General features: G+C 35.0%; 2 protein-coding genes across 8 annotated transcripts; one reads left to right on the forward strand and one right to left on the reverse strand.

The window, feature by feature from the left end:
- Window positions 1-19: 19 nt before the first annotated feature.
- Window positions 20-4139, reverse strand: LOC110660754 (D-aminoacyl-tRNA deacylase). The gene is made up of 9 exons (XM_021819178.2): window positions 4038-4139; window positions 3678-3885; window positions 3423-3565; window positions 3271-3334; window positions 3005-3057; window positions 2062-2117; window positions 1397-1471; window positions 1076-1267; window positions 20-226 (listed from the first exon to the last, which is right to left on the reverse strand). Exons 1-9 carry the CDS (start codon window positions 4137-4139, stop codon window positions 142-144), a joined length of 978 nt encoding a protein of 325 aa, XP_021674870.2. The 3' UTR covers window positions 20-141.
- Window positions 4104-24069, forward strand: LOC110660749 (uncharacterized). Of its 7 annotated transcripts, none has more exons than XM_021819171.2 (27): window positions 4104-4238; window positions 4980-5678; window positions 6950-7061; window positions 7167-7264; window positions 8117-8275; window positions 8719-8787; window positions 9000-9122; window positions 9201-9350; window positions 9493-9624; window positions 9703-9782; window positions 9951-10045; window positions 10186-10253; window positions 10874-10979; window positions 11056-11116; window positions 19117-19224; window positions 19365-19440; window positions 19881-20017; window positions 20107-20266; window positions 20380-20559; window positions 20691-20807; window positions 20921-21076; window positions 22313-22480; window positions 22622-22731; window positions 22945-23068; window positions 23485-23580; window positions 23669-23731; window positions 23827-24069. In XM_021819171.2, exons 2-27 carry the CDS (start codon window positions 5157-5159, stop codon window positions 23989-23991), a joined length of 3435 nt encoding a protein of 1144 aa, XP_021674863.2. In that variant the 5' UTR covers window positions 4104-4238; window positions 4980-5156; the 3' UTR covers window positions 23992-24069. The 7 variants fall into 7 exon arrangements, with proteins under 7 accessions (XP_021674863.2, XP_021674858.2, XP_021674855.2 ...); XM_021819166.2 differs by lacking the exon at window positions 4104-4238 and adding an exon at window positions 4365-4523 and having other exon boundaries at window positions 23811-24069; XM_021819163.2 differs by lacking the exon at window positions 4104-4238 and adding an exon at window positions 4365-4523.

Raw genomic sequence — 24069 nt, forward strand, 5'->3', positions numbered from 1 at the left:
GTCAACAAGAGGACAAAAATTGCAGTAAAATAGGAAATAATATTAAAATCAAATGGGCAGTGGTCCTTCTAAATAAATTGTTATTTGCAATAATAACAGACATTGCAAGAGGAAATCAATAACCAACTTTTTCTTACAGTATCAAATGTCACTGGGTTTACCAATCTTTATGTTCTGCTCCACCAAGAAACCTGTTATTGCATTCCTCTGCCAACTCTTGAAACTCCTGCATTTGCCAAGAATGAATAGTATCAGTGCATTAGCAATGTAGCTGTTTCCTAGGAAGGAGGAGGGAAAAAAAAAATGCAAACCATTTGACTCAAGTAAGTTGATGCGTGAGCAAAAAGAAAACATGAATAAAACAAATGTTCCCTAAAAGCCAATAGAATTTCTACCAAACAAGTATACCAAACTTTAACAAGTATAACAAACTTTCTCGACTTCATTTTACATGATTCAATACATAATGGAACCTAAATGCAGTCCAATAGAAAACTCATATATGGTGCCTTGGAATAGATAAATCAACACCATATACACAAGTGTTTTGGGCGAAAGATACATGACAATTAATTCTATTGATTTAATTTGTCTACACGTGCCATGGGCAGTAAATCCAATGGAAAGAAACTTGAAATAAATTTTATGCCAGACCAGAAGTAGAGAAAGATGTATTTCATGATGTCAGATTGAACCCAAATTATTCAGTCAGAACAGATGTTCCTTTTCCACCCAAGCTGTGTGGGGAGCTACTTATTACTTGTATTAAATTAATGCATCAAGGAATTTCTGAACTGGAGCATCATGTAAAGAAAGAAATTCTCATCTCTTGAGATCCTTTTGCGTAATTTCTCAGTTAATGCAAGTTCATGCACAAATTGCATGTGTATCACTTGGTTATGCAGATTTCTTGAAAGCATAGATGTGAAGTTGGGTTTTCAAACACTTGACAGTTATTTTGGCTATTCTGATTATGCTTTCTTTAGAAATCTCAACTATCAGACAGAATACTAAAGTAACATTCGAGGCATACTAAGCTAATGGTAAACAGAAACTCATTCATGGCATGACTAACTTTTGATCAAGATGGGCTAGAACTTCTCCCCCAGGTAAAGCCAATTTGGTAGCCTCAAATGCAACTTTTGATTCCCTCCAAGTTCCACCCACAGCATTAGCATTCACTGGTACTTTTGGTTGGCTAGGAATAGGATCTTCCATTGGTAAGGAATACCCAGAGAGCAGATGGCCTACCCAAACGCCATCTTTTCTGAATGGGCAGAAAATTGATTTAAAAGAATAATACTTGGAATTTGGAGAAATTTAAAAGATCAAGAGAATAAAGTACAAAATAATGACTCAAGATCTCATTGGCTACATGTAATATATGGAAACTCACAAAACAACATCCAGATGCCGTGGCACATAATGCCCACCACCTATTCCAAGAAGGATTTTGCTTCTGCCGTTATTCCTGCATTATTCAAAGAGTGATTTGCAACTATAAAGATAGAAGCACCCAGGTTTTTGGCATATTAATATTACTCTTTCTTTTATTTCCTTTTAAATTTTTTCGGTAAAGTTTTTTATATGTATTTTTATAAAACATGAAAAAAACTATAATACAGACTGTGCCAATACATTGCGAATTTGCAGTTTAACTACTTTGGCCTACATAGACCGAGTCTATGCAACAATTACACCAGATGAAGAACATTAACAGCATTAACTACTAATGCTATTTTTCTTGAGGAAAAATGAAAAAGAAAGAAAAAGTATATTTATTTATTCAAATTCTCAACAAATCAAGAAAAATTATCTCTACCATGATAGAAAAACCAAAGAAGTCGTTGACATGGAAAAAGGATGGTAAGAAGGCACAAAAATAATTGCATTCACTCAAACTAATAACATGGTCAAACATGCTACTATAACACAAGCAGAACCCCCTAACACAAGAAACCAAGAAGGAACTTCCAGATTCATGCTTAACAATAAGGATCCTCATAAGTGAACACAGCCTCATGCAAAGCCGTTGCTCTAAACAAAATTATTTTTATGTACCTAGGACAGTCTCCCACAGCAATGCCATCTCCAAGACCCAATCCTTGCCACACTAACTTCAAACACCACAAACAATTTTGTTATATAACTAAGAAACAAAGCATCAAAATTGTTATGAACTTTGAACTTGATATTAGTTACACTGATTTGCAAGCTGTAACTTATGTGCAGTTAAAGGAGCCAAAAGAAAAGGGGGGGGAGAGAGAGAGAGAGAGAGAGAGAGAGAGAGAGAGAAACTATGGATAACAGAATGCTCAGATTTCAAATAAAATGCAAATGACAGTGAATTCAGCAGGTAAGAAATTGCTTGAATGCATGAAAGTTAACAACAATGGGACCCATAAGCTTGGAATAGTCAAATAACTTTGTTCTTTCAGGTACATGTTCAAATGTAGTAAATGACACAGTGCAAGCAATAAATGAGTAAATGGTGGTGGCGTACATGTGCAGAATGTCTTCATGAATAAGTGATAGCTGGTGCCAATTTTTATTGTAAATTAATTTGTTCCTCAATCATGTAGCATCCTGGATTTCAAACATTGCAAAATTGATACAGCTTACAGTACAAAGAAAACCAACCTGTTTCGTCTTTTTTCATTTTTTTATTCAACTTGAAAGCTTTTACCATTTCATCTAAAAAGAACCTTATATATCCAAGTATTTCCCTACCTTTCCTACTAGTTAATCCACTCAAAACAAACCCAGAGTCCTAATAATTTTCCGCTAGCAGAATGCATATTGATGCAAATTATTATTTTTTTAATTTTTATATTTTTGAGAGAAAAATCAGTTCAATTTAAATTATCTCAAACTCCTTTTGGGATCAAATTTAATCCTTTTTATAATTATTATTTTCAAGATAAGTAATATATTGCATGGAATAACAAGGCATTTATGAAAACAAGTTATCAAACAACAGTTATTCTGACATATAAATACCCACTAGAGCAATGGCCTGTGCAGCGCCCTGCCTCCTCCAGTACTCTTCCGTACTACCTTGAGAAAAGAGGCAATTTCCAATACATTAGACCGGGACAATCAACAACAAAAGAAATGATCACTTAAGGCCTAAAACATAACTATGTTGTCAACTACTCATCCTCAAGATAAACAAGGAGAACCAGATTTTCAGGAAACAAAAACATTGCAAAACCAAAAAGAACAATTCTTTCACAAAGCAAGCTGAAAGAATATGCAATAAGAAGTTACCAATCTCTGCAAACATGGTTGGTGAATTAATTACTGGTCCATGATAAGTAGCCTCCAAGGTTACCTAAAATATGATATAACAGTTGAAAGAACCCAGCATATTTCAACTATTTTGGTCCATAGCATGTGAAATCATCATGTTAACATGTCACCTCAAATTCAGGAGACAGATTATGTGATGCAGAAATGGTCCTCAAGAGTCTCAACCATGGCCCTATCCTAGGATTTGGAGGTGCTGCCCACCCTACCTTTTCACCAGCAACTAGAACCTCACCTTCACCAATATGTGGAGTACCTGAAAAGAAACCGCAATCTTAACAAACATTACATTCATCATTTCGAATTTTCCTTTCCAAATTCACAATTAGAGTAAAAAGAAAAGAACCAAATGGAGATTAATCACATACTGTACATACGAATTTTGTTCATGCCAATAGGGTGAATTGTGAAAGCACGTCTTTTTGAAGAAGCAACTTGCTTGCTAAGAAACATGACCTCATCCACAGACTCACCAGTTGCCTCCTCCCACCGTTTATCTAAGTGGTCCTCCTTGACAAGGCGGTTATCTAATTTTATTAGCCTCACCTCCTCGTTTACATAGCTTTGTGCATCCTCCTTGACCAACCAGAGTTAGATGAAAAGGAAACCTACTAGAGCATAAAAATCTCAGCCACTTCTTGCCTTATCCTCAAGCATTTCAAAATTTGAGAATTTTTAGTGCCATAACATTATGAACATGTTTAACAATCTGTAAGATGACTACTAACCTGCCAGGAGGGGCCAAGTTGCCAACCAGGCATGGCTAACAGCGCCGAGGCTGGGCCAATGGAGGCCGGGTCCACGGTGGTCGCCACCACCAGGGTCAACATCTCCTTCTCCCGTTTCGGATTCAGTTCCGAGAGTGGGAGGCTGAAGGGTTGATTGTACCGCGAAGGCACGTGCCTAATGAGAGCGCACGTGAGTGAAAGGTAACCGATTCCCCGCCAAAGCAATAAATGGAGGAGACTAGAAAAGCCCTTAGGCTTTGGGTTATTTTCTGTGCCTCTTAAAGCTGTTTCACTATACACACACACACTGAGAGAGAACAAAAAAACATGGCGGAGGAAGAGAGAGAAATCGAAGTCCGTACGCTGTCTGGTGAATCGAGTAAGGTTTCTATAGCGGCAAATAAAACCATTAGGGACCTGAAGCTATTGTTGGTCCGCACATTCCCTCCCGCCTCGTCCTCTCCCAATTTTCATCTCTTCTTCAAGGCTAGCATCCTTTCCCTTCCTCTTTATCTCGTGTTGGAAATTTGGGTTTTTGGTTTTATTTTTAATTGCATTTCACTTTGCACTTGGTAGCCAAGAAAACGGAGGCAGGGAACAAAAAATTGAAAGTTTTGAACTTTATTTGTTTCATACACAAATGTAGACTAATGGGTGAAACTGGTTCTACGCCAGTGCACCCCTTTGTTTTTACTTGTTTGTTCTTGTTAAAGATTTCTATTTTGTTTTACTTCCTTTTTCTCTCTCCCTCTCTCTTTCTGTGAAATGATGCATGTTTAAGTACAAAATTAAACAGAACCCCGTAAAAAAAGTAAGCACAAATCTGAATCATATTTCACTTCAATGTGCTTCCTTTTCCTCTGCTTCTGCTTCCTAACACAATCTCACCTGTTTATATTTAAATTTTAAGTTTTGATATTACTGTTGGCAATTCTTGTATAGGGAGTTAAATTAAGCTTGCATAGTCATATCGGCACACTTGCCATTGAGCCTGGTGAATTGTTAGTCTTAGTTCCATTCATCAAGAAGGATAGGCCTCATGCCCCAAATCCTGATTTTTCAACAAATTCGTCCAATCAAAGCTCGAGCTCTAGCTATGCGGATTCAGTTTATTCAGATATGATGCAAGAGTTCTCATCCTTTTTAGATGAATCAACCAACACAAGTAGAACACCCAATTATGTGCCAGATGATCCTTATTTTGGATATAAAAGAAAAAGGAATTTTGAGAACTATAATGAAAAACATAAAGAAGAAGGACCGTATGCTTTTTTATGGAGTGTGCTGCAGTGTCCCAGTAAGAATATTATGGAGGGCCAGAATTGTGAAAAGTTTGTTGAGGTTCTGGAATCCTCGAATTGCTTGACAAATCCACGTACTGGGATTTGTGTATTGTTGGAAAATCAGGCTAATGGTGATAGGCAAAAAAACAGAGACAACAAGGCTTTGTGCTTGTGTCCTGCATGGCTGAAAAGAATTATGCAGGCATTTGCTTTCTTGAATATTTTCTCTGGATTTCTCCAAATGCAGAAAGAAGAAATTACCGCAGCTCATCTAAAGGAGGCACTAGAGCAGCTTAGGAAATTTGGGTTCAGAGCTGGCTTTGAGGATGTAGAGCATATTTCTATTCTTTGTCCTAAGGTAATTGATTGAATTTTTAAGACTTTCTTCCAAATCATTAATTGAGGTTGCTTTTAAGTCAAATAAGGCTTGATCATTTTCAAATTTTGGAAATGAGGAACCTACCTTAATAATAATAATAATAATAATAATAATAATAATAATAATAATAATAATAATAATAATAACTTTTGAATCAGGAATGGCATTGGTTGTAGGAGAAGCATATGAATCCTTCTACTAATCAAACTATATGTGTGGCTTTTTTATTCCCTGCAAAACTTTATTGTTACATACACATAAATACATATTATTGCCACCAAATTTGTGTTCCTCATTCTACAGTTCTGGTTGATGTTTGATGCAGTCTAAGTCAAAGAATTGACCAATTTCTGTTTCTTAAAATTCAAAAGTGTTTAAAATATTGACAGAAGCTAAAGCTGCAGAAAAAAAGGCTCTGTCAAAATTTATTTACGTATATATGTGTATACACAAACATGCATGTGGGTATATTGACTATTGAGATCTACATAAGCCACATATTATCTTTTGGCCAATTCATGTGCTTTGGATTAGTGGAGAGAGTGTTGCTTTCAAAAAATGGCCTTACATAATGTAACGGAAGTTACACAATGGTAGTTATAACTCTCATTATGCTTCACCTCATTTAGTTACAGGAACTTAAAATTCACACTAAAAATGGTGTGAAACACAGCGTGTAAGGACATATTTTTGCCTTTTTTCAGCAGCACAACTTTCTTATCTCTCGAACTCCCTAGAGAGCATTTCTAAGGGCCTGTTTACTTGTGGAAAACAGTTCTTTCTTTTATGTTCCATTTTCTAAGGAAACTCCAGTTTTCATTTTCCATGAAAAACTAGAAAAAACGAGTTCACTTGCCAATAATAGAAAAGAGTTTTCTAATTCATAAAATAAAAAAAAATCATATCTTTTTAGTTCCCTTCTGCCTTAACAAATAAAAGTTAAAACCATCTTCATTGTCTTAATCAGGTTAATACTTGATAGTCATTGTAAAAACCATAGAAGTTTTTGTTTATATATGTACAATGATTTCTGAGTTCATATTCATTCATTATTTAGTTGTGAAAATCCTTGTTGTGGTTGTGTTTGGCTTATTAGGCAAACAAACTGATACTTTTATATTTTGCCTGCTAACAAAAAAATCCTTGCTCTATCCCTAGTTGTCAAGTATGCTCCAATCTATGACTATGGAGTGGCATTTAACTTTTCTTTTCTCTGGATTGTTTAAGTATATGTATTTTCTCTGTCTCAGGTTGTATCCTTAGCTAATAAGGACATAAAGCTTCGAAATTATGCTGATGCCCTTGTTATCATCAATTCTGAAACAAAAGAAAGAGATGAATTTGTAATCAAATCTAGAAATGGTAAAATGAAAAATATGTATAATTTTTTTTCCCTTCTCTGTAGGTTTAATTATCAGCTTTTAAGCGAATGATGCTTTATTACTTTTTCCATATCCCATTCCACAGGTCAAAAAGCCATGTCTTTATCGAGGATGTTTATGATGATGAGAAAAAGAGATAGTTCCTTTAAAACTGATTTGTGGGAAGCTGCCAGACTTCTAATGGTATTCTTGATTAATTCAACTTATTGTTGTGCATGGAATTGATGAATATTTATTAATATATCAACCTTTTCAGGACTTACATACACATGCACATGCAAATGCACACAGTGATGCACCTTTTTTTTTTTCTCTCTCTGTTATTTTGCCTATTAAGGGGAGTGAGTCCTTCAATGCCAGCTATAGCTACATTTTATGACTGTAACATTTGTTCTTTGTCTTTAGCATTATCCAGAGTCCTTAGAGACCTTTGTTGGTTTAAATTGGAGAGTATTGGTGGTGTCAAAGTTCTTTGGAATTGTGAGCCCCCCCTTTTTTTTGGAGTTTTTGGATGTAATTGTGCTATTTTATGCACATTCATATGCTACATAGCATATATCATAGGATCACTTCATTTATGCATCCTGAATTGGATAAGATTAAGAGCTGTTGAGAATTGAGATGTGAAAGAGACAACTGATGGATATAAGTTTTGAAGCTTGTGGGTTTATGAGCAGAATAACATATTCGGGTCAGCTATATGGATACATTGGATTTCTCATATGAGCTCCTCTGTTGGATAATAGAGATTTGAAATTTGCTGTTGATTGTTTCTAATTCGATTACCATATTTTCCTTTAGATGATTAGAGAAGAAGTTTATGTATGTCATGTAGTATCTGTTCCATGTTGGAATTTCGAAAATACTGCATGTTTTGAATTTGGTAACCTTTTCCTTCACATCTTTGTGACAATCTGGAAGCACTTTCCTGCTGTCATTTATATTATGGTTTATAATTTTTGTTGTGGAAGTATTACAAGATGCATGACACTTTGGATGGTCGAGATTAATGCTATTGTTTTCTTAATCATACAGTATAAAAGTGGAAATGCAATTATGATGCACTTTTCCTTGGAAGATTTACTCAAATTTGTGAAGGGAGGTGGGGTTCCTGCAAGTGGAAACGAAGCAAAACAGAAAAAGGGAAGCGGGTCCTCTGCTCCACACTCTTTTTTGTTCCAAATGCGATGCTCTGTAGGTTATCTCAATGGGTATTCCTTATTTTAATTAGTTATCATGTGGTAGTGCTGTGTTCCTGTGCTTCTGATTAACATGCATATAACTATTTACATCCAAAAGTGAAAATAAAATGGGAACCAAGTAAGTTATAAAGAACCCTTTTTTTCTGCCAAACTCATTTAATATTTTATTGTCAAAATTCCATTTTGATTACTTAATTTACAGATTTTTCACTTTTGCAGTTTTTACTCATCAAAGATAAATAAAATAATTTATTTTTCAGTTTCTTTTCAGATTTGTTTTTACAGGCTAGGTCAACTATATTTGTTCTTGGTCCATGCAAACATTTACTGGAGTATTTGTTGGCACTCCAGCAACAAGAAAATGGTCTTGTGGAAACAATGTTTCTTTTTTAATCCTTTGAACTGAAATATAGTAACAACTTCTTTACAAACCAGGAGACAAATCAACTGCTCCCAGTGGAAATGGTTCAACATCTCCGAGAGGGCTCTGGATCAAATGGACAAGTAATTTGTATACTTACTCTTCAATTAGTTTCGGGTCAGAAATTGGAACATGTTTGACACTTGCCAGATATTTTTGATGAGGTGGTCTGACTTCAAAAAGTACTTAACATGATGCTTTCAGGGCATAATCGGAATGAATATATTATGGATTTAACAGATCTTATTAAAATTGGCATGCTCAGTGCTAAACTCTTCAAGTTTGACCAATGTAGATGGTACATGTTGAAGATATTGGTGCCAGAAAAGCCATTTATGTAGAAATACCACATGAACTCTCAGATAACACAAAGTCTGCCCTGAAATGTATGGGGATCACTAAATTATATTGCCACCAGGTATAGTCTTTGTTCTTCAGCACATTCATTTGAATTCAATTTTTCCTCAGTAGGTTTCAAGTCTAGCAATATTCACAGGTGGATTCTATCATGGCATCTCTTGCTGGGAAGAATGTTGTAGTGTCAACAATGACATCTAGTGGGAAGTCCCTTTGCTATAATGTGCCAGTTCTGGAAGTACTGTCCCAGAATTTGTCATCATGTGCTTTATACTTGTTTCCAACTAAGGTATGTTGCTGCAGATTTTTCAGTGTATCTTAGCTTTTATTGCTTTGGATTCGCTGATCCTGCAAAATCCACTTGCATACTGTTGATTTTTTAGAATACATTTGGACATTATGTAGATAACACTTTTTGTTCGTGTGTATAGGCCTTAGCTCAAGATCAACTAAGAGTATTATTAGCTATGACAAAAGGGTTTGACACTACCATAAATATTGGTATATATGATGGTGATACTTCTCAGACTGAAAGGCCATGGCTGCGCACTAATGCCAGACTGGTATTTTAGTAGGTTATAGCTGTCATAAAAATGACAATTTTCTTGTGCTTAAAACTTTTTCATACTTTCGGAATGCAGCTGATCACAAATCCAGATATGTTACACATTTCAATCTTACCATTTCACAGACAATTCAGTCGAATTTTATCAAATCTTAGGTATCATCTCACTACTATTTACTTAATTATTTCTAATTTCGGTTTATTAGTTTTTTGGGCTTAGGAATTAGAATTTTATTCAAAAGCTTCTGTGATTGATTACATTGTGAATTATATCATATTTTTTTACATGTTTGCATTTTTAGAGGTTTGCTTTATTTAAATTAGGTTTGTGGTGATTGATGAAGCCCATGCTTACAAAGGAGCATTTGGATGCCATACTGCTCTTATATTGAGAAGACTCCGCCGGATCTGTTCTCATGGTACAATTTCGGCATATGGTTACAAAAGATAGATCCCCCTTTTTTCATATCAATTATCCCTTAAACTAGACTTGGAATAATAAAAACAACAAAAATAATAATATTGACAATGGTAATGCACTCTCTGATTTCAAATGCAGTGTATGGCAGTAATCCTTCATTTATATTCTCAACTGCAACTTCAGCCAACCCTCGTGAGCATTGTATGGTAAGATTAGAGAATGATTGAAATATTATGGTTGTTTCCCATTTTTTCATTATATTGTAGTGCAGCTTGCAATACTTCGTCTATTTCCTTATTCCTTTTCTAGTTCATTTTCTTTTTTATAAAAGTTCTTCATACTTATCAATAATATTTGGATGACCATATATGTGATATAATGATATTGACAAGCTATAAGATTCATTGTTTTTGCTTGAATTACTAGTGTGGTTTTACATACACCAGTGCAAAAATCTGAAAAATTTAAAGGAATCGTTGTTTGTTTTGCATAAATAGTCACCACATGCTCATAAATGGATCTTCTGCTTCTTCATGGGCCATCTTGCTAACTGTAGAGATCAATTAGATACATAAGCTAGCTAGTTTTTAACATTTTCTTGATTTTACGCAGCTTACCTCATCAAATCCCGTGTTCTTTGTGGGACATCCAAATGGTGCTTCAGCTTGAAGCGCTGTAATATTGTTCAAAATATACCCTTTTAGGGTTGTTTAGAATAAGACTCTAAATTTTATGCATGTACACATCACAGTTATCAGTTTGAGGCTTTTGTTTCTGCTTTTCTTTATTGTATTTATGATCGAAACATATATATTGTGATGCTCAGGAACTTGCAAACCTATCAACATTGGAGCTCATTAACAATGATGGAAGTCCTTCTTCACAAAAATTTTTTGCTCTTTGGAATCCTATGTCATGTCCTGGAACTGTAGGTGCATTGCTATTCTTCTTATTCTCAATAAGTCTATAGAATTGCATAAGAAGATGGTATTTATTTACTACTCGCAGACATTGCCAAATTACAGGTGTCAAATAAAGATGACAATGACTCAGCAAATAAAAGAACAAGGTGAATGTTAGCTTCATTTACATGTGTGTGAAATATTGTCTATATGACATTGCAAATGATTATAGAGTGGTACTTTATACATTATGTTTTTATGCTGCCAAAATGATATTGGTAACATGTCAGTTATTTCGTAGTCAGATACTTGGATTTTTAACACTCCAGATGGGGATGGGGATATCAGCATAAAAATATAATTCAATGAGAACTGGGAAGACGGTGACTCTCTTTTATTTTTTGTCCTTTTTTTTGTAGCTTTTTTAGATTTAATTTTTTTTCTTTTCCATTTCTTGTTTCTGAAAACATGATTTCGATAGCATAGGTCAAATGCATATAGAGGCCCTTGTACTAAATTAAAATGTGCAATTGAATTTGAGCCCTTAAAGTTTTATTTTGTTTTGAATACAAAACTTCTATTTTCAAGAAAAATTGACCCTTCTTGAAATAAAACAATATATAATATTTTAATAAATTAAAAATTTCTATTACTTCCAAAAATTTCCTATTTTCTAAAAATTCTTTAACTTTTAATCCTTTTATAATATGTTATGAAAATTAAAAAATAGAAACCAATTTGTCCGTAGCACATTTTTGTTTGGCTTATGCTCATGGAAACTCAACAATCTTCACCAGAATCATAACTAAAGAAAATCAGTTCCCTTCTATTTGCCTTTGTTTTCTTGTCGTCAAATCAAATACAAAAGAAATGAACAAAAGATGTTAAGGAGAAAGGCAAAATCAGGTCCCATTAGGAAGACATCTTTTAGCAATAGGAAGGTCCAAGGCCTTCACTCCACTTGAAATTTGGAGCTCCATCTCCTCCTTTATTTCAGCCTTCACTCTAACAAGTGATTGTGGTCATCAGTGAATCATTCTTAAGAACAATGACTTCTACGACTCCCTATATGCCCTTATCCCTCTCTCTTAAGCCCTAAATTATCTTTCTATGTTTGAATTTGTAGATTTAAATTTGATTTGTGAGTTTTTTATCAATATGTTTTGCATTTTATTTATTTGTTTGTCTTTATCTCAATTTCTCTCACATAAATCTGAGTTAAGGAGGTGGTTGTGGATGATTATTTCTTTAGAGATTTTGTGGATAGGGAGGTAGATGTAGTTAAATTGAGTTGATATTGATATTGAGGTAGACGGAATTTGTTAAGTCCTACATCAGCCGGCTATTAAGAAACAATGTTTCACATATGACTTGGGTAATCCTCCCCCACAAGATGCCTTTTGGGGTGGAGTTATGCGTAGCTCAATTTATCAACATGATATCAAAGCCAACCCTAGTCTTGATGTTGGTCTACTTGCATATGTCTAAGTCTTGCAAACTTCACACTCCTGTTGTCCAATCCAGGGTATGAGGGGGTGTTTTAAGTCCCTATTAGAATTCTTGTAATCATTAGGTGTATCAGTAATTATAGGAAACCTATGTAATTAGAATCCCTGTAATTAGCTAGGTCTTTATTTAGCTTCCTTTTATGTTTGTAATTCCCCCAAATTTTTGGGATAAAGGCTTAGTTGAGTTGAGTTGAGTTGAGTTTATGTTTGTGACTCACCCTATATAAATAGGGAACCTTGTATATGTTTAAACATATAAGAAATAGAGATTTTTTCTCCCAATTTATTGTTCTCAACATGGTATCAAAGCATAGCCAAATTTTTTTGTGTGAAATTTCCTGAACAGTACCAAGATCTAGGGTTTTATTAAGGTCAGTACTTGAAGCGCCTCCTACGATGGGAGTTGGAGGTCACCACCCACCTCAAAAGGTAGCCTACTCGCTGATCAGCACTTTTCCGGAGGAAGCGCTATCGTCCGGCCACAGGCGTGAGTACACGCGCCTTGTTTGTGCCCAGCGTCTCTCACACGCGCCGGCATGTGGGGCATTTTCCGGCTACCTTTTCCAACCGAATCTTCTTTTGACAGCCTCGCCAGTGTGCTGCGACCTTATTCAACCTATTACTCTTTGCTGGTTTGCTTTTGTTCATTGATTCAACCTTTTGTTTGGTACTGTTCCTGTGAGGATTCTACGTGCTGCGACCTTGTTCAACCTATTACTCTTTGCTGGTTTGCTTTTGTTCATTGATTCAACCTTTTGTTTGGTACTGTTCCTGTGAGGATTCTACTGTTAGAATAATTTTACCACTATCAGTGTGTTTTTTGTTATTCCTTTTTAAAATATGGTTGATGGAAAGACAGTGAATTCAAAAATTAATTTTGACAATCCCTCTCTGCAAATTAGTCCCGTGAAGCTTGATGGAGCCAACTATCTTGCTTGGTCAAGGTCTTGTCTTTTATTCATTCAGGCTAGAAGACTACAGGGGTATCTTACCGGAGATAAAAAGAAGCCAGACATTTCGACTTCTATCTACAGTCAGTGGGAGTCAGAAAACTCTCTTATTATGTCATGGCTCATCAATTCCATGCAACCATATATAGCTCATGGGTATTTGCTGTTGGATAGTGCAACTACCATTTGAAGTACTGTTTCCTAGTCTTATTCTCAAATTGGGAATGATGCACAGGTTTATGAGCTGAGAAACAAGGTTCATGGTATTAAACAAGGTGAGATGACTGTTGCTCAGTATTATGCTGAATTGACTGGTTTGTGGTAGGAACTAGACTACTATCAGGACTTTCAGGCCACATGTCTTACATATGCTGTTAAATTTCAGAAGTTGGTTTAGAAAGAACGGATCTATGATTTTCTTGCTGGACTAAATATGGAGTTTGATCAGATATGGAATTAGGTTCTTGGTAAGGAGCCCATGCCTTCATTAAGGAAGACTTACTCCTATGTACAGTAGGAGGAAAGTAGCAGAAATGCCATGATTCATTCTTTACCAGTTGACAAAGCAGGACTGATAGGTGCTTCCTCTAAAGAACAATCACAGGCTACTCAGGGTCCATCAGATAAGGATCATTTACACTGTGACTATTGTGGTAGGTCGAGACATACGAAGGAATATTGTTGGAAGTTACATGGTCGTCCAACTAAGGGGCGTAGAGGAAAAAAGATGGGTTCTTCCAAACCTCAAACACATGTTTCTGAGATAGTGGAATCATCTGAAGAGGTTTCTGATAATGAGAGTTTTTCAAGTTTAGAAATTCAGACCCTGAAATGTTAGTTGTCACAACTGTAGTCTAAACCAATCACTGTTGCTCCTCTAACTTTGTTAAGTCAGGTACATCTCTTCTTGCCAATCTTGATAAATCTTTTTGGGTTATAGATTCAAGAGCAAATAAACATATGACAAGTTCTTCAAACAAAATTTTGACTTACTTTCCATGTTCAGAAAAAGTAAAAGTCCGTATAGCGGACGGATCTTTAACCACTATTTTTTGTACAGGTTCTGTTATTTGCACTCCTACACTTAACCTTACTTCAGTTCTTCATGTTCTTAGTTTTCCTATAAACCTGTTGTTTGTCAGTGCTCTTACTCAAGCCCTTAATTTCAAAATTGAGTTTTTTTCTACACACTGTGTTTTTCAGGAATTGAAAATAGGACGGATGATTGGCAGTGGTAGACTACAAGATGGCTTGCATCTTTTGGATGATAAATGTGGCTTTCCAAACCAAACTTTACTAGGACACTCAATGACTACTAATGATGAGATTATTCAGTGGCATAGACGTTTAGGACAACCTTCTTTTCAAGTTTTAGAAAGTTTATACCCTATTTTGTTTAAAAAGTGCAAATTTGATTTACTTGTTTGTGATGTTTGTGAGTTTGCTAAATACACAAGACATTCTTACCCTTCAATTAATAATAAAAGATTGGTTGCTTTTGATACTATTCATTCTGATGTGTGGGGACTTACCCAAACTGTTTCTTTATCTGGTTGTCGATGGTTTGTTACCTTTATTGATTGTTGCACCAGACTAACCTGGGTATATTTGATGAAAGCAAAAAGTGAGGTGTTTACTTATTTCCAACAATTTCATAAAATGATTTGCACTCAATTTGATGCAAAGGTTAAAATTTTCAGAACAAATAATGGGACAGAATATGTTAATAGTGCTTTTAGTGCCTATCTGGATTCTTTTGGTATATTGCATCAAACTAGTTGTGAAAACACTAGTGAACAGAATGGGTTGTCTGAGAAAAAGAATAGACATTTGCTTGAGGTGGCTAGGTCTTTTATGTTCACCATGAACCTTCCTAAACCTTATAGGGGTGATGCTGTTTTATCAGCAACATATCTAATCAATAGAATGCCCCTTAGGACATTGAACTTTAAGAGTTCTTTAGAGGTTCTATAGATTCCCCCAAAAATCTTTGGGTGTGTTTGGTTTGTTCACAAGATCAATGTGGGCAAATTAGAGCCTAAAGCTCTTAAATGTTTGTCTGTTGGTTATTCTGGAACCCAAAAGGGATATAAATATTATCATCCACCATCAAGAAAATATTTTGTAAGCATGGATATTACTTTTAGGGAGTTTGAACCTTATTTTCCCACATAGTCCCCTCTTGAGGGGGAGCATAGGAAGGAAGAGGTGTCTTCTGATATTTCTAAACAATCCCTACCTTGTTCTTTACCTATTAGTGGTGTTCCTAACCAGGATCAATCACTCAAACCAAAAACCTTAGGGAGATTGGATAGAGTGGATTTGCTGAGGTATACTCGACAGAACAAGGTGGATATAAAGTGTTGATGGTGATACAGGAGTTGAGCATGATACCACTGATCAACCTGATGTCCTGGATTCAATTTCTGAGCATTCAGAAGAAGTTCATGGTGAATTTCCTTTGACTCTTTAATGATATAAATAAAGGCTCTGGTTCTAATTCTTCTGCTAATGATTTTGATATTCCCATTGCTATCAGAAAAGGAGTTAGATATTGTACTAAACATCCTATTTTCAAATTTGTGTCTTATTACTCTTTGTCTCCCTCCTATAGAGCCTTTGTATTGTTTGTTTCTTCTATATTTGTACCACAGGATTGGAAGGCGGCATACCTTGATCCAAAGTAGAAGGTAGTTATGGTTGAAGAGATGAAAGCTTTGGCAAAAAATGGAACATGGGATCTTGTTGACCCTCCATTAAAAAAGAAACCAGTGGGATGTAAATGGGTGTTCACAGTGAAACACAGGGCAAATGTATCAATTGAAAGATACAAGGCCAGACTAGTAGCAAAGGGCTATACACAGACCTATGAAGTTGATTATGGGGAGACATTTGTACCTGTTGCAAAGATGAACACCATCAGAGTGTTGTTATCCTGTGCAACCAATCTTGAGTGGGATCTTCAACAATTTGATTTCAAGAATGCCTTTTTACATGGAGATCTAGAAGAAGAGGTGTATATGAAAATTCCTCCAGGTTTTGATGATGTTAAGGCTAAAGGAAAGGTTTGCAGATTGAAGAAAGCCTTGTATGGTTTGAAACAGTCACCAAGGGCATGGTTTGATAGATTCAGTAAGGCAACAATTTCCTTTGACTATAATCAAAGCAATGTTGATCATACCCTATTCATGAGACATTTTAGAGGTAGGATCACTTTGCTTATTGTCTATGTGGATGATATAGTTGTGACAGGAGATGATAAGGAGGAAATTGCTCGATTGAAAACTCTCTTAGCCCAAGAGTTTGAAATTAAGGATTTGGGAAAGCTGCGGTATTTCCTTGGAGTTGAGGTTGCTAGATCTGATAAAAGGATTTTTATCTCTTCAAGGAAATACATCCTGGATCTTTTGGAAGAAACTGGCATGTTAGGGTGTAAACCTGTAGACACTCTTATTAAAACCAACCATAAGTTACAGGCTTGTGTTGGTAATTCAGTTGACATGGGGAGATATCAAAGGTTGGTTGGGAGATTAATTTATTTCTCGCATGTTAGGCCAGATATAGCCTATGCAGTAAGCCTAGTAAGCCAGTATATGCATGATCTCCAAGAATCTCATTGGGAGGCTGTGTTTCATATTATCAGATATCTGAAGTTTACACCTGGGAAAGGTCTGCTTTTCTCTAAGCATGGTCATTTACAGATAGAAGTTTTTACAGATGCAGATTAGGCTGGTTCTCTTGATGACAAAAAGTCAACCTCAGGATATTATACATTTTTTGGAGGAAACCTTGTTACTTGGAGAAGCAAGAACCAGAGTGTGACTGCTAGATCATTGAAGTTGTCAGAAACAAATAGCTCATCCTTGTTTTGTGATAATAAGGCTGCTATTAGTATTGTCTACTATCATGTTCAGCATGATAGAGCCAAACACATAGAGATTGATCGACACTTCATAAAAGAAAAGGTAGTAGATGGCTTATTAACTGTTGTGTATATAGCTTCAAAAGAGCAACTAGCTAATGTGTTCACCAAAGGTCTCGGCAGCAAAGTTTTTCACACTTTAGTTTGCAAGTTGGGCATGTGTGATGTCCATGCACTAACTTGAGGGAGAGTGTTAGAATCCTTGTAATTATTAGATGTATCAGTAATTATAGGAAACCTATGTAATTAGAATCTCTATAATTAGCTAGGTCTTTATTTAGCTTCTTTTTATGTTTGTAACTCACCCTATATAAATAGGGAACCTTGTATATGTTTAAACATATAAGAAATATAGATTTTTTCTCCAAATTTATTGTTCTCAACAGTCCCACATATGCTGGGTATTGGGCAAAAATGCTTCATATATAACTTAATCAATCCTCCTTCCACAGGGTGCGTTTTGGATTGGAGTTAAGTCTGGTCCATTTTATTAACATGGTATCAAAGTCAGCTCTAGTCTCGATGTTGGGCTACCTGCAGATAACTAGTTCTGCAATCTTAATGTTCTAGATGTCCAATCCTGGTTGTAAGGGAGGTGTGTTAAGTCCCATATGGGGTAGGTATTGAGAAAATTACTTCATGCGTGACTTGGGCAATCCTCCTCCTACAAGGTACATTTTCAAGTGGAGTTAGATCTAGTCTATTTTATCAACCAAGTTTTTTTAGGATCAAGTTGATAGAGTGGTTTGTCAAAATTGAAAATATTTTAATGAAACTAATTTGTTAGTCCCTATATTTTGAAAAAACACATTAGTTAGTCCCTATTATTTAACTCCGTTAACTATTTAATCTTATAGTTATTTTTTATATCTAAACTACCCTAATTCTCTCATCTTTATTTCTCTTTTATCCTCTTTTATTTTTCTCTCTCCATGTTTCTTCTCCTCTACACTCCCACCTTTCTCCTTTTCATTCTCTCTTTATTTTCATCTGTTGATAATATTATGTACAAGCTGTCTACATAAAAAGTTAATTAGTTTCTTAAACTTCTAAGTAATCAAGGAAAATTATTTCCCAATATAGAAAGCATAAAATGATGTCAAAGGAATTGGAAATTAAAAAAAAAATGTAAATTTAGATTTAGTCTCACATAGCAAGATTTCTATTTTTATCGAAGATCATATTTTTTAAAATAATGTATTTTTCAAAATACATAGACCAACTGATTAGTTTCACTAAAATAGAGAGATTAAATAGTAGTATTTTTCAAAATTCAGGAATCAACTAATCAGTTTCCTTCAAATAGAGTTACTAAATATTAATTTTCCCTGAATTTTTTTTAAGAAATTGTTCTAATTAATATTTATTGTAACGAATCAAAAGTTTTAAAAATTTAGAAATTTAAAAACTTTAAGAAGAATAAAATATTAATGTTTTTGTGTTGTCAGCAATTTTATATTATTTTATTTCAAGAAGGTTCAGTTTGTTTCAAAAATAAAATTATGTTCAGTTGAACAATATAGAACTTTGAGGGCCCAAATGCACATTTTGATGTAGCACAAGACCTCCGTGTACGCATTTGGTGTAAAGCATATGATAATATAGTACAAGATGGTGAGTTGTAATATATTGCATTAGTAAGCAAACTCTTCTTATCTTTAGCTTAGTTAAAGCATATAATAAAATGTGTTAGATGAATAATAACAAACTTGATAAAGAATTCTTTATATGTTTGAGGAGACTGTGAAATGGTATTACAATACCTAATGCTCTGTTTCTTTTTCCAGTCCAATTTCAGAAGTGTCATACCTCTTTGCAGAAATGGTTCAGCATGGACTTCGCTGCATAGCTTTTTGCAATTCACGCAAACTCACTGAGCTTGTTTTGTCATACACGTATGTCATATTGATTTCATGAATATTAAAATCCAATCTGAAAGGCCTATTCTGATATATTGCATTTTGGATTTTGCTTTTTATTGTTTTTACATCAGATGCTGAAAGAAAATGATCTTCGTAATTTCTATGACTGATAGGTGTGAGATTCTTCAAAAATCAGCTCCCCACCTTGTGGATTTAGTGTGTGCTTATCGCGCCGGCTATGCTGCTGAGGTCAGTAGGTTTGTTTCACTTTTTCTCTCGATATACAATAATGATAGCAATGATGATAATGATCTTTTATATTCTTTGCCGACATAGATGTGGATACATTACCTTATTCATGTTTGTTGTGCAATGCAAAAGAGAGTCCCTGAATTGGAAATGAGTTTCTTTCTCTTGGCAACTAGACCACTAGTTGATTGCTTTGGATGAACCATGATTCTTGAAAGAAATGTTAATAATACCATCAATACCTGACTTTTACTTTTAAGCATATGGTATGTTTATGCCTCTGTCTCCAGCATCATGCCAATTGCTGGCCATACCTGTCTTTGTATAACTGGTTTCCATTTTTTTTCCTTCTTTTTTTTTTCGGGACAAATTAACTGATTGCATACATAAATGGCAGCAGCAAGTTATTGTGTTGTAACTTTGGCCAACTGATAAAACAGGATCGGAGGAAAATAGAGAGAGATTTTTTCAGTGGAAAGCTGTGTGGTATTGCTGCAACAAATGCTCTTGAGTTGGGCATAGATGTTGGTCACATTGATGCCACGCTGCATTTAGGCTTTCCTGGTAGTATTGCTAGGTAGAGTTCTTGTTCTCCTATGCTTTGTTCTGGAACATGAAATATTTGTTTGATTCTTTTTGTTGGGGTCCTTTTTGTCTTTCATTCAGCCTGTGGCAACAAGCTGGCAGATCTGGGAGAAGAGAAAAGCCATCTCTTGCTGTGTATGTTGCATTTGATGGGCCACTCGATCAATATTTTATGAAATTTCCAAAGAAACTCTTCAGTAGCCCAATTGAGTGCTGTCACATTGATGCTCAAAACCAGCAGGTTTCAAGTTCTCTACAGGCAACAATTGCCTTTGAGTTAATTTTGTTTGCTGATCCATTACATAAGCAATTTTATACTTGTTATTTGATATTTTGATGCCTTCCTCTTTCTAGGTGCTTGAACAACAACTGGTCTGCGCTGCCCTTGAGCACCCATTGAGTTTGCTTTATGACGAAAAATATTTTGGCTCTGGTTTGAGCAAGTCAATAATGTCCCTTAAAAATAAGGGATATCTGAGTTCTAATCTCTCACATGATTCTTCTGCTAGAATATGGAGCTACATTGGGCATGAGGTAGGTTATTTTTTCGCACATTTTAGGCTTAATATATCTGTTACTTGTACAAAATATAGAATCTGTCAAGTTTTGTTTGAGCAACTGTCCTCTTTTTTTTATTATTTTTTTCGTTTACTTGCTTTTTATAGAAAATGCCTTCGCACGGAATTAGCATTCGAGCAATAGAGACTGTAAGATACAGTGTAATAGACAAAAAACAGAACAAAGTCCTTGAAGAGATAGAGGAAAGCAAGGCTTTCTTTCAGGTTGCGAAAATTGCAGTTCCCCATTTATCATAGACATAATCTGTTTACCTGCTAGTTTATTCTTCAATTCTTCCCTCCATCTTTTTCCTTTTAACATAATTCGTTTGATTTAGGTGTACGAGGGGGCAGTCTATATGCACCAGGGGAAGACCTATCTGGTTGAGGAATTGAATATATCAGAAAAGATTGCTTTTTGTCATAGAGCTGATTTGCAATATTATACAAAAACCCGTGATTATACAGATATTCATGTCCGCGGTGGTGATATGGTAAGTCAGCCTTTAAAGTTTGTTTTCCCCTTATTCTTCTTCCCCCCTTCCTTTTTTCCTGCTTTTCAACAATTTGTTTTAGTGAATCTTTCTTCTTGTTATTCTGCTGTTTTATTTAATTTGTTTCAATGGTCAGTAGCTACTAACAATATTCTGCCTGCCAATTTTCAGTCATCATAATAGTTCATTGTTGATAGTTAGCTACAGTGGAAAACTTGAGCCGCATCTGGTTGATTATAGATAAATTTAATTACTGTTGGAAACTAAAGCTGCAGCATATAACTGAAATTCAAAACTGAAATTGTAATTCAGTCGAATCTGTTGATACATTTTGCTCCTTCTATTGGGGGCAAAAAACTCTCCTCGTTCATTACTTTGAAAAATAATTCCAATTTTTATACAATAGTATTAACAAAAAGTTTTGGTTTAAAGAGCAATTTAGATAACAAACCTGATGGCCAATTGAATTGAAATTTCACATGAATGATCCACATAAACAGAGGCAATAAATTCAGCAGTTAGTATATTGTGCTTATTTTTACTGTATTTTGTTTATTTACCATAATATTTGACCAGAAAAATAGGTGTAGGGTGGAGGGAGACCCAATAAGGTCTTCGGCACTGCTGATTTTTCTCGTTGAGATCAGAATTCAGAAAGTATACTTGGAGCTTGTTTAATATTGTTGTTTGAATTGTTGTTGAGAAAAGTACTACCTTAAATTTGTTGGAGGCTATCAAAAATTATTTTTATATTAAATTTGACATGTTTTAGTCATAAAAACTCCGAAGCAGCTAAGCAGATTCTTCAAACTACCAGTTTGAACATTGTTTTTCAACATCTTAAAAGACACTTTTCCAAGAAGTAGGTTTCAACCTCAATGTCAAACAGCCTCTTAATGCATTCCCACTTCATGTTCTACTTTGATAAAAGGAAAAGGACTTCCAGTTTAAGAGCTCAGAAAAAGAAAAAAAAAAAAAAAAAAAAAAAAAAAAAAATATTGCCTTCTGCTTTTGAGAGGAAGAAACATTTTGGGAGAGACCAATATAGGAGCCTTTCTATTAGATGGAGGTAGCATGTTCTAATACTATAGCTCTCCCCTCAACATAACATTGTGACCCAGAAATATCAGTATATTTGTTTTAGGGCATTTGCAAGTATTTTTCTCATGTTTAACATGTGTTCTAGTGGAGAGTGAATTATGGTACTCACAAACTTTCTGTCCTGCATGCATCAAGGCTTATCTAGCAAGGATTTCCAATAACCAGTCCTTAAAAACAACAGCTCAAGCAAGTTCTTGCAAAGTAACAACAACTTGGTTTGGCTTCTATTGCATACAGAGACGGACCAAGAAAATCCTGGATAAATGTGGTCTTTCACTGCCTAAATACTCGTACGAATCACAGGTGCACTTAAAATTGTTACTATTTCATTTCTTACTTTTGACAATCATTACTTGGCATTGTCTTTTCTAATGATGCTAATATGATTTATCATTCCTTTAATTTTTTTTTCTTGATCTATTTTGTACATCTTATTGCATACAGGCAGTCTGGATTCAAGTTCCTCAATCAGTTAAAAACTCAGTACAGAAGGATTTTCCATTCCGTGAGGGTCTGCATGCGGCTTCTCATGCTCTTCTTAAACTAGTACCTCTGTAAGTCTTTGATGTTTATGATCTTAACTTTCAAGACATTATCTGTGTGATGCTGATAGGCATTTTTAAGCTTGCCCAGAAAATAGAACTATTCGAATCAGGTGTTTTAACATTCAATTTATGCTGTACCTGCTTGAAGTTGATAATTATACCAATTCTATGTTCTTTTAAGTAATTGTGATTTTGACTGCTTTAAGATGCTTTGACATGCAGATATATAAGATGCAACTCATCTGACTTGGCTCCTGAATGCCCAAACCCTCATGATACCCGCTTTTGTCCTGAAAGAATTCTAGTATATGATCAGCATCCAGGAGGGACTGGTGTCTCAATGCAGGTGACTGACATGAAATTGAAATTTCTAAATCAATCAGTGAATTTGCTGTTATGCTTAAAGAATGCAAGGTTTTGGATTAAATTTTCTAAATTTTGATAATTATTGTATATCTTTGAGAAAGCCCTAGGTTTTGAATTTTATATGTTCATTGATTTGACAAAGCTAAAATTTGTTTTTACAGCATTTGTTGAACATCCATGTTCCTCCTGTGGTCATTTCAGCCAAATTATCTAAAATTCCTAGTCTGTTTCAATTGAGATTTTCCTTTTTTTGTGGAATGCAAGATTTTTTTTTTTTTTTTTTAATTTCTAAGGATTTGGGCCTGCGTTGCGTTTATAAGTTGCTAAGTGATGGAGATGATAGTTGCCCTTTTGTTTACTTGTCTCCTAATTCTGTTATATTTTTATATGCAACAGATTCAGCCTTATTTCACTGAGCTTCTTTATGCTGCTTTGGAACTTCTTACATCTTGCCACTGCTTCGGAATCACTGGTTGCCCGAGTTGTGTTCAAGTCTGCCTCACTGGTCACTGCTTTTTGACTCTAATATTTGTGTCATTCTTATTGAGAGTATAATTAATTGTTGTTTCTGCATGTTCAGAGTATGGCTTGTCACGAGTTCAATGAGGAGATACACAAGGATGCTGCTATTCTAATAATTAAGGTTCTGCTTCGAACATATAGAATCAGAACATGTTTGCTGTTTTCATTATAGATGGCTAATTTATCTTTTTGTTGTTAAGGGTGTTCTGGATGCAGAGAAATCTTACTTCGAACAAATGCATGACTCTTCTCGGAACCCTGGAGAGCAATGTCCTGAATTCTCAAATTGATCAATGTTATACCTTTGTTGCAAGGGAAAGGGTTATGATTATTTTATCATTTCTTCATAGATTAGAGATTGTTCTAGATGCTATCTGCTAATATCACTAATACTATCGTTTATGTAGATAGTTTTTACATAATCAGTTCTATGTAGAGGTGTTTAGTTTGATGATGCTA

This window comes from Hevea brasiliensis, chromosome 13 (assembly GCF_030052815.1).
Source record: "Hevea brasiliensis isolate MT/VB/25A 57/8 chromosome 13, ASM3005281v1, whole genome shotgun sequence".
NCBI classification, from domain to species: Eukaryota; Viridiplantae; Streptophyta; class Magnoliopsida; order Malpighiales; family Euphorbiaceae; genus Hevea; species Hevea brasiliensis.